Consider the following 15,237-nt stretch of genomic DNA (forward strand, 5'->3'; position numbering starts at 1 on the left):
CTGGTCGTGACAGTGGTATAACACAGTGGTATGACACTGGTGTGACACTGGTGTTAGTGGAAACATGTCGCTGCACTTCACAGAGGAGGACTTCCAGGATGCATGGAGGGAGCTGGACGAGCCTCGGCTGGAGGGCGGATGGGAGCTCTTCACTGAGACTATGGGAGTTAAAATCTACCGCCTCTACGACAAGGTACACGAAGGAGCTCGACTGCTAACGTTTGAATGAATGAATGAGTTTTGATCGGTGTGGGTTTGCCCTGCAGAGGCAGTAGCATCGGTATTAGAGCGACTTCCACCCTCCCTTTCCTCAATCGTTGTGACAGTGCTATTTCCAGTACAATTCATTGATTTGCGGCATTCATGTGTAAACATTATGGCGGCCTAGTGGCCAATATGGGAATATGCGGAAGCTTGGAGTATGACTGGGAAGTGCGAGGGCTTCTGCTTTATGTATCAGAATTTGCTATAGCCTACCTGGACAGAACGCCAAACTCCATTTAGAAATGTATTAGGTAATGTTGCCTCGCTTTTCGGCAGGGGTAAACTCCTTGCAGAACATCATTTAAGATCTTTTTTTAATTGATAGTGTCCGCTCTTCAATTCGGCATACATTCAATACACCAAGCAGTCCTAGTTTTAATACATTTTCAACTTTTATAATTGGTTCGCATGTTATTCCCACAACCTTCTTCCGCCAAAATACACCGTGGAGTGCGGAAGCGAGCAAAGCGTACAAATGAAAAAACCTGAGATTTTATTGAAATCAAGCGCTGCTGGGTGAATCACTTGTATGCCGAAATTTCCAGTGGCTCCGGTTGATTCGTGGAACGTCTCAAGTGATGTTCAATCCGGTATGAGTGTTTGCAGATTAACGAGGAAACATCAAACTGCAATATTTCTGAATAGAGTTCGGCGTAACTTTCTCATGTCACAGACCAACCCAACCCATGTTACACACACCCACGCGCCATAATGGGAAGATTGTTGTTCTGTACACTGTATGACAGGGAGGTAATGACCCTGGTGATAGTGAAGCCTGTGATTAGAATAGTCATTCATACATTCTCTATTTGGGAGGATTTCTAGTGAAATAAATGATAGTGAAAAGAAACTATTCCTAATTTTGCTGGGGACCTCCTAGAACCACTTCGAGGACCCTTGGACCCCACTTTGATGAAGACTGGGCTATACATTTGTCCTAGATTATACATTATACAGTGTAAAGTGTATTTTAACTGATAGATTTCTGCCTGATCTGCCTGTTTTTCACAGATTAAGTGAATAGGAACTTTATAGCACAGGCCTGTTTTTAAGCCTATTGCATGACATATTTGATTTCACGAAAGAGGGTGAGAAGCATCCTCAGTTTTGAATCAGATCCAACACACTTCCTAGCACTGAGTGAAAAAGGGTGGAGCGCACACTGGCTATAATCTGAGTTGTGTGGTTTGGGATTAGTTACATACTGTGGGTGTGGCATAGCCTGCGTTTGGAAGAGAGAACTTTCATCTGCTGTTTTCAGGAAACTGGACTTTATGAGTACAAAGTCTTTGGTGTGCTCACCACCTGCACTCCAGAGCTGTGTGCAGATGTCTACATGGACTTGGCCTATCGGAAACAATGGGATGGATATGTCAAAGGTAAAAAAAAAAACAATAAAGCAAGGATCACACTCTCATTGGCCTTGCCAACCAGATCAGCTTTCCCTCATTGAACGATCATCTCTCTTCCTCAGAATTACCCTTCATATTCACATCAGTGTTATAGTACTACTTACATGTAGTGAGTTGCTGACCTGTACCATTGATTATTAGTATACTTATTTGTAGCCAATCAGATGTTGCCAATCAGTTTGCCATAGTAGCCTTCTTTATGGCCTCTTAAGCCTTCGTGTCTTGAACTAATGCACTTCCAATAGAAATGCACCCATTCTGTGTCATAGTTTGGAATAACCTTTTTCATTTTTGTTTTATCCTTGTCTTCATGCACCTCTACAGTAACCAACAGGTAACGTGTTTGACTAGTTAGGCGTAGTCTGTAGTCACGTAGATGTCTAAAAATACAGAATCCACATTTGTTATTCCTAGTTCAGATCACAGGAGTAACATGTGTTTTTTTAAAGTAGAGTTTTCTTCTGACAGAGTGGTAGTCTGGTTGTCTGTGGAGTCCCTCAGGGAGTATGTAGAGAACAATGGCGTAGGTGTCATTTCAACTTTGGGACACACACACACACACACACACAAACACACACTGGATCAAACTCGGAGCAGCAAATCACGCTGACATACTACAGGCGTAGCAGCAGCCTAAATGCAACTGTGTTTTCCCTCATTTCATCAGCAAGACTGAAACAAAAGATAGAAATGTACATGAGAAAAGTCTGCAGGTATGAGGGAGAGCGTGAGGGGAATTATTGTTCAGTGTGAAATACAGGAAGACATTGCTAAAGTGAACCTCTGATCTGAAGGGAAAACGATCAGAATATGAAACATGGCAGTCTAATTTGCTGTCAAAAGTCATTAAAAAGAGCTTTAAAGAAAGAGAAAGGCTTCATTTTTTTTTTAAAGAGAAGGAAGGTTTGTTTGCTCTTGCGACCGAAGCCAACCACAAAATGTGCTTTGGTAAAACGCAGAGCGAATAACAATACAGTTATAAGCGTTTGAAGCAAGAAATAATTGACAGGGACAATTCATCCTAATCCCAATATTGAGTTGGAGATGTTCCCCCCCCCCGTCTCCCCTCAAATCTACGCCTACAGTAGACAATATAAATTCGATTGAGGCTCTCTAATCTGAGCAGCATGGAGACGACTGACTTAAAAAGAAACTCAACCCCACACATCTGAATCTCTTTGACTTGTGTGTGTGTGAGAGAGAGAGAGAGAGAGAGAGCGGGGGAGGATTCTGTTTTATTAGAAGCACATCCTTGGCTCCAGCTCGTGACGACTGAGATCATTTGAAGGCCCCCACACGGCTTCTCCCTCCACTTGTGTACAGTCCATCAGAAACATTTGACAGAGATCATCTGAAACTTGTTAAAGTGTTGCACAGGGGCGTCCTAGGAGCCCACAGTTGTTTTCCAGACGTGTTTTTTTTATCGCAGAGAGGACCACCAGGACTGAGGAGTCAGCCTCACTTTCCTCTCCTCAGAGGCCCGTTATTTATTGTGACGTCAAAAGCCTGTCTTGGATTCTCTTTATATTTGCCTGGTCCAGACTCTGCATGTGATATTATTATTTCTAATTGTATTATTCTTGCTTAAATCAATTAGTTATGGGCAGTACATCCAGATTGAGTCAATGCCTAGGTCTTTTTTTATTAGAAAAATATGGATTCTCAGTGTTTGCTCAGTGTTTTAGCATCTCCCATCAAAACAAAAAAAAGGTGATAACAGCATTTTACATACTTTATACCACTGGTTCTCAACCTTGTGCCATCAAGGCCCAAGACTGTGCTTTAATTCCAACCGAACACTGCAGCACCTAACATATTTTCAACCAGGGAGGAGGAAATAATCAGTGAAATGAGCTGCTGTAGTGTTTGGTTGGAATGAAAACCTGCAGACTCGGGCCTCAATGGCACATGGATGAGAACTGTTTTATAGTGTATAATATAAAGTATCCATAGCACTATATAGTTAATGTTTAGCTGCTTTTTTATTCAACTTTGTCCAATTTCTTTTGTACAGAGCTGTATGAGAAGGACTTCGACGGACATGCAGCAATCTACTGGGAAGTGAAATACCCGTTTCCTCTGTCGAACAGAGATGTATCCTTCTGGTCCAAATATCCACTCCTTATATCAGACGATAAACTAAATGTATTCTCATCAGGAACACATAGAAGATTATTCTGGAGATACAACTCTGGACACAAACCCATTATTTTACACATTTTTCCCTTTTTAACAACAGCAAACACTGGTCCGTAAAGTGAGACCGACCATGGTTTATAGAGTTGAAAGGAGGCAAGAATTGCTCTTGAGGGCGAAACAATATTGGAGTGCATATTTTCCCCAAGAGGTAACTGATCCTTTTCACAGAGGGTGGGGCCTATCTTCCCTAACAGCCCAAACCTCAGTATGTGTACCTGAGGGAGCGGAGGGACCTCAGTGTGGAGGACAGGAAGATCTGGGTGGTCCTGGCCAAAAGCTCCCCAAAGAGCCCGTGTGCGGAGAAGAGCGGCGTGCTGAGGGTGAAGGACTACAAGCAGAGCGTCGCCATGGAGAGCGACGGCGCCGGCGGCACTAAAGGTGACGTGTTTATGCTCATTCAGATCAGAATCAGAGCGCGACGGGATCAGGAGGGTACATGAAATGGTTCCTGTGCCGCTTGTTATGAATTTAAATCCAGAATAAACGTGTGCTTTGTTTCATATTTCAGTTTTCATGAATTACTTCGACAACCCCGGTGGCATGATTCCTACCTGGCTGGTGAACTGGGCAGCTAAGGTGTGTGCACCTGCGTTACTCTGTAGAATATCATATAGTCATATCTGTTACTGCGACTTGAAGTACAAATTCCATTTTACTCCAATATACACAAACACTGCAAACAAGAATAATTTACAGCTTGAAAATTAATTTAAAGGTGCTACATGTAGCATTTTAAACATCACTGTCAAATTCATTGTGATACCTTAATTACCATCAACTAATGAGACCATGGTGGAGACGATTGGTTTGAAGTGATTTTTCTATCGGCATTTCACTCCTTCCAGCATCTTCCATTGCTAGATTGCTTGATGTAAAGCAATCTCTGTGCCGTAAAGCATATTTTGAGAAAAATCCGACCTGGTGGCACATAATGTAAAATGCCAGTGTTGAAGCTGCCTTCTCGGCAATAGTCTAATTTGTTTAAATCAATTATACTAATGTCTCAAAATGAATCTGGTAATGATTTATTGATGTAGCAATGTTGCACATAGCGTCTTTGTAAGGTTCATGTTTTGCTGCCACATACTGTTAGTCCTTGTGTTGTCATGGTTCTGTAGTTCAATGGGTAGAGCATGGCACTAACACTGCCAGGGTTATGGGTTCAATTCCCACTGGGGTCACCCATGCTAAAAAATTGTGGCACTACTGTATATTCCAATTACAGGATGGGCCTTTAAATGGAATCTGTACATTCGACCAAGCTCTTAAACAAAGGCTTACCGCGACATCTAAACATGCGTTTTTAATATTTCACGAAGCTGTAAATGATTTAGGTTTGCATTCAGTGTAAACATTGGAGCAAAACAGATATTTTAAGTTACAGTGGCATGTGGAAGTTGTGAAGAAACTATTCCCCCGCCAGCAGGTCATAATCTTCAAAAATGCGCACATGTTCATAGTTGACCTTCTCAAAGAGATCCTTGATGAGGGCTTTAAAAGAGGGTGTTAAATGGGTTCACTCACAGGCCTAAGAGCGCTACATCCACTGCCTTTTTTTTTTTTTTTTACGGCTTTCCACAGTTATTGCTAGCAGATGTGTTGCAGGGTGATGTCAATAGTTCCTCTCTTTGTCGTTGTTGTAGTTGTTGCCCCTCCTGGGTGTGTCTTCTCTGCATATCTGTCCGTGACGCTCACTGATGCAGACGTTCCTCATGTTCTCAACAGAGCGGGGTTCCAGGTTTCTTAACAGACATGCAGAAGGCCTGCGGCAATTACAAAAACTTCTGCCAGAAGAAATGAATGTGACTGATGGGACATCGCCTCATATGCACAAGGGCTACTATTGACCCTTCCTTCAATAAGTTCTAGTTTTTTATTTTTTGGGGAGGCATTGGGATGTTGATATGACTGATTGTGATGCTAGTAGGTGAAGTGGCATGGTGTGGGCTGCTACTTGTTGTTGTAGCATGCTGCTGACTGGGGCATGTGCATGGCAGGCTGCCCTCATTAACAGGCTGGTATGAAACCAATATTGTTCCATTGTGCTGTATCAACAAATACTGTATTGTCTTTTGTTTTGGGGAGATAATTTGGAGTAAATGTGTTTTTTTTCCCGTCTGCACTGACTCCTGACAAATTGCGAGGCAGTTTGTCAGTGTTTTATTATTTTAAAGAAGAGACGGGCTTTATGTGGTGAATAAAGAACTGTGATAGGTCAAAATTGCAGCTTCTTGCAATAACCTGCTAGGACCTGTTTATTTGGCTGGAACACCCTGCAAATTCCTAGAATGACTGAACATTAAATTATAGATTTTTTTCCCCCTTAAATATGTTTTAAATATGTAATGGATTGAATATAATTTGATTTATTATGTGTATGGTTGTACACTGAAATCTCTCCATTGTCCACTGAAATTCACTGGAATTCATACTTTATTTGTTATAATCAAGTGCTTTCGAGGGGATCCTTGACCGCACACTATACAATCTGCTGGATGGCTGTAACTATGATTCCTTTCGAAAGGGTCAATTACTTATGCAAGAGTCATGTTATGATACAATATCCTGTTTCATTACGGATACTCCATTATGCATTTATGATCAAATTTTGAGATAGAAATGTGTAGGATTTCGGCTGTATTTTCTGACAACCAACTTCAGTACGTCTGTGCTCCTGTCGTTTCAGGTGAATATGGATTTACTCTGGTCATGAAAAGTCTTTATTACTGTGTAATAGAGTTGAATACATTTTCATTTGAGAATCAGCTCTGTAATTCACATGTATTTTCTATAAGAAAATGGTTGTATTTTGCATTTTTGCCATCACACAATAAAGGATCTCATTTTGCATTTACTAATGTACGATTCAACCTGGTCAGTTAAGCAATAATACACTATTACACTACTTATACTATAATACACTATAATTAAAATGATACTCAAAGCCACACATCCTGGCATTTGTGAATGTCAGTGTATCCCAGGGTCAAAGAGTTTATAAGCCTTCAGAGTTGTCTTCTTGCTAACTCCTCCCCCAAATCATTAGAAAGAAAGACGAGCGCACCCAAACATGTTCCCAGCCAGCACTTGGCTGCTGTGCATTCAGGTACACCTTGTTGTGGGATATGTTAATTGGTTTTACTTGGCTGCTAGCTGTAGATTTGATTGACAGGAGTTTTTACTGTGAAGTGAAAAAAAAACCGAATCATGTTACCATTTCATGTCACCAACTATAAAACACACCCCCTTGTATCATGTAGAGGAAATCAGGTGTGAAGACTAACATGACATGAGGCATATTGTTGCTCGGCTGATAGTTATAGAGTTGTCTTGCAGGAGTATTTCCTATTAACTTACCTGGAAGGCAGGTGTATTAGGTTTTGATTTTGATTAATCTGTCTATGAGACAGACATAGGCTATCATGATATATATTTATATTTGCTAGGCTGCAGCATTAGCAACCTGTCCGGAAGACGAGGATAAAGTTAGAGGATATTTGCTTGTGGTAGGCTGCTGCCCATAGAGTTTTTTGGCAGGAACTTGACTAACTCATCCGGAAGATATAAAAACAGATTAGGAAACAGCTAGAGAAACTTGTTCTGTAAGACTGTTAGGAAATAGCCAACTACATTTTTGCAAGCAGTGAGTAGCTTTCTGTAAGACATGTGTGAGTGTATAGGCAGCTAGTTGTGGAGCTGTCTGGCACAGGTTTTAAGTAAGTTAGCTCATCTGAAAGACAAAAGGATGTTGGTTATGAGTTAGCATGAGTTAGCTTGATTAAGCAAAATGGACGACAATGCTAATGTTAGACACAAAAAAATAGGCTGCAAACAGGTTTATTTGGTTACAGCTTGATTCACTTTTTGGACAACAGATAGGTTAGCAGATATGAATTTTGTTTTCGTTGGGCTGCTGCCTGTAAAGTTTCTGAATAAAACACTGACACAACTGAGTAGTAACGTTATAACTTCTTTAGTGAACTTAATCGACTCTAGTAGATTTAATACGCGTTGCTTTCCCCACTGTTGCAGCTATCACGAGGCTCCGATAATCTCTCAGTCCTTTTTCTCAAAACACAATACCAAGAGAGAGCGTCCATACCACAACAACAACAACAACAACCCCGTGGACAAAATAAAACACCATCAAATAACAACATAAACATCACATGCGTTATAAGCCATAAACATTACACTGCCTTTATACCGGGATATGCTAGCTTTATAGTGAGTGTTAGCCTAGCTAAGGACACATCCGGGCAAGTTTGCATCTGGGGGGCGTTGACAAGTTAGCACGTTGCCATGGCGCCAGTCGAGCGCCCTCTGGTGGTAACTGACGTGAAACGTAATTGCTGTAGGAATCGCCTCTCATGCGCACACGTCTTTTCTTTAAAGTCAGCAGATAGCAACTGAGCTAAAGTAAGGAAATTTTACTTGGAGAATTTCAATAGCAGAACAATGAACACAGTGGTTCGTGCAAGGCCCGGGGAAATGACTGAGGTGAGTAAAGAGCTCTTCCAATCCAAACACAGAACATGAGCTAGCTACATAAGCTAGCAACGTCCCTGCGTCTAGCTAGCTAATATCATTTACCACCAAAACGTTCAAAGCTGCCACTAAGTTTCTAGGGGAAAGTGGAGCAATGATAATAATGGTCAATAATTCACCAAACCATCAGCTTAGAAAGAACATTGGTCCTGAATGCTCTCTATTGTAATCATAAAAACTAGCCTAAGATTAAATTTGGACTCACTTAGGCTAAGGTATGCCATACCAAAATAAGTTCATCACTTTAGAAGGAGGAATGGCTCAGTTATGTCTTCTTTTCTATGGCATCCAGATAGAGAAATGAATTACATCTGCTACAGTTAGCAGAGAGCTGAGCTGCTGAGGTCTCTCTCTGAGCAGGTGAACCTCAGTGATGCCAGTACTGATATCGATATCCAGTGTTTTGTGCCAATATTCAATGTCTTTAAATAAGCCCTATTCTCACTGCCTCGGAGGAGCTCTCAGTGGAAACAATGAATTGGAGGGTCATTTCCTTTGTTGCCCCCATACTCCTTTCTATTGCCACTCTACCACATAGTTCAGAGTGAGACCAGACCGGGGACCATTGTCCCCCACCCAGCCTGGCTGTGCCTTCACCCCTGCCCCATCTCTGCCGACAAGTTGTGGAACTGGAGCGTGGGCCCAGATGTTTCCTGAGGGAAGAAGATGGTGGTGGCTTCCTATGAGGTCACTTCAGTGGTGGTATAGTGATAATTTGGTGGGCTGTTTTCTATCTTACCCCACCACCACCACCACCATCTATTCACAGCCAACCCTGAACTCTAAGGGACTGACTGGGTCTTTGCACTGACTCCATTCCTTTATCAGCGAGGCGTCATCTATCTGTCCGTCCTTACATTCAAAAGTATTTGGGGTAGTCCACCTGTAATCGTCTTTATCATGGCACCTCTCTAAAAAAGAACTATAACTAGTGTTTTATTTTGTCATTCAACCTTTATTTAACCAGGTGAGTCCTATTGAGATCAATAATCTGTTTTTCAAGGGAGACCTGGCCAAGAAAGCAGCATCAAAACAAATGTCAAAGTGGCAAACACTGTGCAAAAGCAAAAATACAAAGTCACACAGAAGAGAGAACAAAGTAAAATTATCTGTTCTCAAATAGGCATTAGTCCAGTATCAAACCAGCAAGCAGTTCATGGGCCAAACCTATTAAATTGTTGACTAAAAGCAATGACAGTCACAAGATCATTCATTAACAGTTTACACTCAGCAAGAGAGAACAGCTTGTCCAGCTTTAAATCATTTAGCAGTGCATTCCATGAAGAAGAAGTAGACTACATGAGGACGCTTTTGCCTCATTCAGGTTTGACCTTGGAGACGCACAACAAAAACAAATCCTGTGACCATAAACAGTACTTTCCACTTCCTTTTTAAGAGCACAAATAATGGGGAAGCAATCCAAAAGAAACCAGTTAGAGTCAGAGTATGAACTTTTTTCCAGGCTGCAATTCTCATGGATAACTCCTCTGTGTTTTTTTTTTATATCCATTTTCTCAAGGGAAGGCTTTCCCCTGATCTTTCTGTGCATCAAGGCCTTGCATTTTTAACTGCTGTATTACTCTACAAGTATGCATTTTCACCAAACCATCACTCTCTGACTAAGGCGGATCCTTTACTTGATCCTTTTCCCCCCTCTGGTGGTCTAGGTTGTACATTGACTGTCTAGCTTATTGACTAGTAAGTGCAGTATATCTATTTTGGACAACACCAAACACAAACTGTACAAAGTTTGGGAATTGCACAGAAAGTCTGGAAAAGTATAGAAAGACATAGTTGTGTAGTTCCAATACACAGACGACTAGGCCTACATACTATATGTAATTGCAGACCTATTGTTATTTTATATATTGTGATATTTGTTGTTGTGAAGAATAATGTTCAGCTATAGAGCGAAATGGCTTGGCGGTGATTATACTGCCCAGCCACTTGTGTCATATTGAACTCTGACCAAAAGTTTTATATCCAACCATGAAATTTAAATCTGGAAAAAAGATTACATTTTGAAATGGGAGATGTTCAGGAACCCTATGACCCCGTATCTGCTCACTCAATTCATGCGGCGTTCAGTAATTCACTTTGTAAGTTTGTTCGAAATCGAAACTTTGTTTGGATAACATCGTGGTCCGCAGGCTTGATCTAGGTTAGTATGCAAAAAACACAATTAAGTTATTAATGACACAGTATAAAAAGTCAAACTCTCACTCAAATAACAATATCACAACATCATTTCAAACCTTCATCAAACCATTAACTAACTAAATTAATCAGAAATGGTGAAATCCTGTCTCACAAAAGGCCTCATCCAGTTTGTTTGGGAATAGCAGTGGTAGTAATGACAAAAGTCAGACGCTTAGATCCTATTTTAATGCAACATTTTATCCCCTGGAATGTCTTGGGTGAATAATATTCGGTCCTGGAGTCTTTCCACTGCCAGTCTTTCACAAATGGAAGACAAATATATTTCTTGGCTGGCCATTGTATTTTAGAGTGGGGTTCTTTTGATTGGTAATATACAGGGCTAATTAGCTTAAGAAAGTGATATAGTTTTTCTGCTGGACTCCTGCTCCCCCTAAACGTCAGCTCAGATTTCCCAGGTGCCTTGCTGTCTGCCAGAGGTAACAAAATAATGGCTCTGCTTGGAAGCCTATTTTTCAACGTCGTTTTTTTAGTGATTTTTAATAGATTACAATTATAGATATCGGTGCACTCAGGGGAATCCTTGATCCTGAATAGGCTTTTTATGTGTTTCTTTTTCATTTATTTTTTTACACTCTGCTGTGCAAATCAACTGTGTGTTGGTGGAAGGCCTTCTAGCCTATTATGCATGCAGACTCACATGAAGGCTCACCCTGAGCCCAGATACCTGATTGATATGTTGTTTTTTTTCACATATCAATATATGGAGAACAAAATTACAGATTACTGATTTACATGCCAGACCTTTTTTTTTTGTGTCACAGCATGAATAAAAGCCCTCGCCATTTCCTCTTGTTGCTCAAAATAAACATTTTTTTTTCTTACATCTGAACCACAAGCTTCATGGTGTCTACATCTTAAAATCTCCCATAATAGGCTACTTTTTGTAATGGATTTATCATATTCTATAAGTATATAGTATGATATCTATTGATGATAAACAGTAATTTAGGCTGATGGAAAAGTTTAGACCAATATCGGTTGATAATGTTGTTCTGATATCTGTCTAGCTACATCTCCACCTACAAGGGCTCTTAAAGTTATATAATATCAAACAAGGTGCGGTTTTCACTGCAGTCAACCAGTGTTGTACTGGTTCTTGTCAACATCAGCAGTATTAGTGCAGCTGGATTTCTCTTGCCAGTGTTCAGTTTAGCCTAGTAAATCTACCAAATCCTAAGCATTTCGAGGCAATCGAATCTTAATGAATGATAATTCCTCAAAACAACTGCACTGTGCTTCAGGAGTTACTCAAATTGTCAGTTTCCTATGTAAGAGCAAGTTGTCTTAACTTAAAGATGATCTATGAGTCAATTTCTGAAAATACAACAGGGTCATTTTGTGGTTTTTATAGTGATTTTTTAAAACGTTTGGCATTTAAACGTTATGGATTTCCACTTATGGGCTTCTTGCTGTGTTCACTCAGTTTGTACCTTTTGAGAAATATTGAATGCAGTAGTATATCACCACAGGAATCCAACTGTGCTTTACAATTCTTTTATGGTGGCCATCCTAATCCTCTAACGCCTCAAAGGATATTTTAGCTGAGTGGGGAGAGCTTAACCTCCAAACATTTGCTATTTGCCTTTTTTCTTTTTTAAAAGTGTGCTCGTCGAGAATAGCAAATAAACTCTGTGTATTCCTGGTGAACGCAGTCTCTTTCACAGTGCCAGTATTTTGTTCCTGGTAATGAATGGCCTCCTTACAAACACAGGGAGACAGAATATTGTCTCAGCCGCTCTCCTCTCCCGCCACGGAGCTCGGAAATCACCGGGATGGCAGGCCGGGGCTATTTCTGCATTTTGGATCGGGGGGGAAGCCGTTTAAGATAATGTTTGATTTTCATCCATCAATCTTTCTGCAAGCAGTTCCTCGTTCAACAAGCACAGCGGGGGAAAATATATGTGTGAATCGGTGGCTCTTTTTAACAAAGTAAAACAAAAAAGAAGTGTTTGCGTTACTTGAGGCCTGGCAAATATAACAGTAGAATGTTAAAAATAAAAAGGTATTTTGTGAAAGGTATTTTTAAGAACTGGGTCAGGCGTGAAGGTCAGTGCAGATGCCAGAGGAGACGTGATCTTTATTTTGACTTTATGAACTACCTACTAGTCTGAACCCTCTGAAGCTTTGGCCTTCATATAGCTGCCTATATAAGGCTCTTGAACTTTATGTTATCTTGAGAGGAAAGGGGGAGAGCAGTGCAAAAACCGCTGTGGGACTGTGAGTTGCTGCCAAAAAAAGAGAGAGAAATACACTGCAATTAAGACCTCCACTTTTTCAGCTTACAGTGAATGCACTTCTAAATTTAAAAGGCTAAGCTCTGCTGCTTGTCTGTGCTAGTATGGATTTGATTGCATAAGAGTAGTTCTCGTAGGCTGTATTACACAGACTGTAAGGCTTTGGCGCTAGCTTAATGCCAGGTATTTGTTTTCCTTGGTGTTTCTTTGCATTCATTAAAAATAATTGTGTTTTCTGCTGCGCGGCCCACAGACTGGCACCTCCTCTGGATCCCAGCTCCTCTTCGGGCCAACATAAGCCCCTGCATACCAAGGAGGGACTACTTGTGTTTACCTCTCCCTACCGGCGCAGACCGACGGCAGACTCAGGGTCCTCTCCTTTCCTTCTGTGGTTTCTGGCAGCCAGCGCCAGATTCCTCCATGTCTATCACTGTAATCAGCAGGCCAGACCTGCAGTCAGCCAAGCAACTTGAAACAAAGCAGCATGAACGGCTGAACATAAAGTAGGTGAAGCATTTCGTTTTGGATACCGAGAAGCAGAATCTGTATTTTCTCTCTCGGCTTTTGTCAGATTGGCGCTCTCTGTCACAGGAGGACGGCTCTTCTTTTTCCAGCGAGCCAAAAGGGGGCATGCACGCTCTCCTGCTCAGGATGGGAGCCGAGCAGCAGAGCGAGTGCCGCACTGTGCTTCCACTATCCTGGAAATGTCAGTTCATTTTCTCCATGATCTTCTCTAAATATTTACCTGTTGCTAAATGTCTGATTGCAAGCATTTAGTGTGATTACTGATTGGGTGCTGTGCTGATTTATCACTCTGGCTCTTTCTATAAATTCCATTAAATGAAACTCCTCTGGGATCCCATACCTCATATTATGTCATTACCCCTCCAGCAGAAGAAGAGATGATTTTCTTTCTTTTTATTTTTTCACTCAACCACAGCTGCAGAGCACGTAAATGCAGGAGTGCGCCGATACACTAAGTGCATGAATAAGTGGCAGAGGGTGTAAAGCACGCAGAAAATAAGGGTGTCTGTTAAAAATGCATGTAATGCAAAGATGTGTTTACCAAGGAATGATAAATAGCATGATTTGCACCGGCACCATTCAAGTGCTTTTGTTGGAGCACAGTTTTACTGTCAATGATTGTTTGGATTAAGCTAAATGATAGTAAAACCATACTAGACCTGTACTAAAACAATGCAAGATTTACCATTTTTACTTCTTGTGAACCTGACGTGACTTTACTAAATAAAGGATAATCTTATTTTCCTGTAGCCACAAGGAGGGTCGAGGAAATTCTCATTTATTCCTCTGTCTTTAATCTCTGAATTACCTTGATGATGTAATTGGCCCATTGATGCCGACATGTCAAAGCAGGTAGATGAATGGTGACAAACGCATTGAGTTTTCTTAGGCTGGTATTTAACTCTCATTACTGAAATGACAAAGGCATGTGTCATGGCAGCAACTCCTAAGAGAGTAGTGCTGGTGGTAGAGTGTCTGCTAATATCCTGAGTGTAATTTTGACACACACAAAAAGGGAAACCAAGCTGAGAACTGGTGCTTGAGTGGTGATAGAAGATGTAAAATACACCCATTTCCATCTGGAAATGGGTTTCTGGTGTTTACAAGAGTAGAATTGCGATAATCGATTTGGGGTTTTTAGAACAGGTTTTATTTAGCAGCAATCTAGTCTAATTTCGACTGAATTCATTACCTTACCACAGCTGGCCTGAAGAGGGCGCTGTAACTGAGGGTCACATTTGAAAAGATTAAAAGAGCAAGTGCTACACAGAGAGTCCCATAATTATGAAACTTTACATATTGTCATTAACATCCTCTAGGATGGATTTCCCCCATGAAGATCCCTCAATATATATATATATATATTTTTCAATTTTTTACATATCTTGACATAAATGTCCAATCAACTGGACAGTATAGCCGGCCCGTCATTAACCGATGATCTTGACAAAGGATGTGGCCTATCACAAAACTGGCCATATCTTTATGACAGTTTGACCAATGATCATTAATTTTCTTTTGCATTGATTGATTTTCCCTCACCCATAATTAGTTTCCAATCCAAAATGGATGTATAATGGAGTGTCGTCCTTATGCCGTCATGTATACCTGCTTATGGACTGTAACTGTTTCACACTGTATTGTTGCATCAGTTTTTGTGCCTTTTTTTAATCCTCTAACATTTTGTCCCTACATGCTATTTTGGTCTCTGGCTTGAGATAAACATATTGCATGTTGCATTGTAATTATCAAATCAAGTTAGTCAATCAATCAAGACTGACACTGTGCAGTGTGGAGACACCTAAGAAGGAAAAGTGTTTTAAAGTCTGTAGATC

General features: G+C 40.8%; 1 protein-coding gene across 1 annotated transcript; it reads left to right on the forward strand.

The window, feature by feature from the left end:
• On the forward strand, positions 1-6,708 carry pctp (phosphatidylcholine transfer protein). Its single transcript, XM_071896143.2, has 6 exons — positions 1-193; positions 1,526-1,643; positions 3,691-3,770; positions 4,082-4,253; positions 4,384-4,451; positions 5,601-6,708. Exons 1-6 carry the CDS (start codon positions 65-67, stop codon positions 5,673-5,675), a joined length of 642 nt encoding a protein of 213 aa, XP_071752244.1. The 5' UTR covers positions 1-64; the 3' UTR covers positions 5,676-6,708.
• The last annotated feature ends 8,529 nt before the right edge of the window (positions 6,709-15,237 follow it).

The sequence above is a fragment of the Centroberyx gerrardi genome, chromosome 7 (assembly GCF_048128805.1).
Source record: "Centroberyx gerrardi isolate f3 chromosome 7, fCenGer3.hap1.cur.20231027, whole genome shotgun sequence".
Taxonomy (NCBI): domain Eukaryota; kingdom Metazoa; phylum Chordata; class Actinopteri; order Beryciformes; family Berycidae; genus Centroberyx; species Centroberyx gerrardi.